The sequence below is a fragment of the Trichinella spiralis genome (genome assembly GCF_000181795.1).
Source record: "Trichinella spiralis strain ISS 195 chromosome Unknown Scfld2208, whole genome shotgun sequence".
In the NCBI taxonomy this organism is placed as follows: Eukaryota; Metazoa; Nematoda; class Enoplea; order Trichinellida; family Trichinellidae; genus Trichinella; species Trichinella spiralis.
Window position 1 is genome coordinate 1 of NW_003529147.1, and position 950 is coordinate 950.

At 34.4% G+C, this 950-nt stretch overlaps 1 protein-coding gene across 1 annotated transcript; it reads left to right on the forward strand.

The window, feature by feature from the left end:
• Positions 1-60: 60 nt before the first annotated feature.
• Tsp_15140 (hypothetical protein) lies at positions 61-542 on the forward strand (the record flags this gene model as incomplete). The annotated part of the gene is made up of 2 exons (XM_003368594.1): positions 61-289; positions 453-542. Coding segments are annotated over 2 exons (319 nt in total), but the record flags the coding sequence as incomplete, so codon positions are not given.
• Positions 543-950: the final 408 nt, after the last annotated feature.

The window sequence follows — 950 nt, forward strand, 5'->3', positions numbered from 1 at the left end:
ACCGAGTCGAAGTGCAAGGAAGGACGATCGAGCGAGAGACTCGTGGGTACCTTATTGAAGGGCATTCGACTTACCGTTAGGAACAACGGTAGTAGCTCGGGTATTCGTACACTTCGAGCGTGCAGTCGCAACGTACAGAGTTAGCGGAGTTAGGGAACCGGAAGACGTCCGCGAAGGAGATCGCCATCGACGAGAGTTTTGGACCCCGATCGCTGCCCACGCCGTGGAAGATACACCTAATCCACTCTTTATTATACAGTCCACTCACTTATTGGCCGGACGAACGAACGTCTGGTCTATTCATACCTGAACGTCAGATTACTGTCGCTAGTCTGACTCTAACAAAAAAGTAGCTAGCTTAATGTAAATTTTAAAAGTCTTTAAGTTTGATAAATAAATTTATTCATTAATTTTTTAATTTGATTTATTATATTTTATTTTAAATTACATAGACAATTGATGCTGCTTACAGTATGCATGAATTATTCCTAACTATCATTCATGCTATACTTTATCTAAATATGGTTTGCAAAATTGCCTAAATCTGCGTGGGTGAGCTGTGTGTATTTTTTCTTTTTTTTGTAGCCTATATTGTAAAGTAGTTAATTCTAAAGCAAACTTGAACTGCAATATAAACGCCTGGTTTTTTTGTTTTTATCCGTTTTGAACAGTATTTTATTACTCCGATTTTGATATTATTGTTGAATTTACAGTTAAATATTAAATGATAAGAAGAGAAAAGTATACCAATATTTTGTTTTACTTATTATTAAACATATTTTTATTAAATCAGTAGAATGGTATTAAAGCTAAACCAAATTTCGTGAAATTGGAGTGCAAAAAAATGTCAATACAGAAATTTATATTGAGTTTTAAAGTGCATTTACTGGAAAGTTCTTGATTAATATAAGCGTCTGCTATGCTAATTCTAATAATTGAATTCAGTTCCG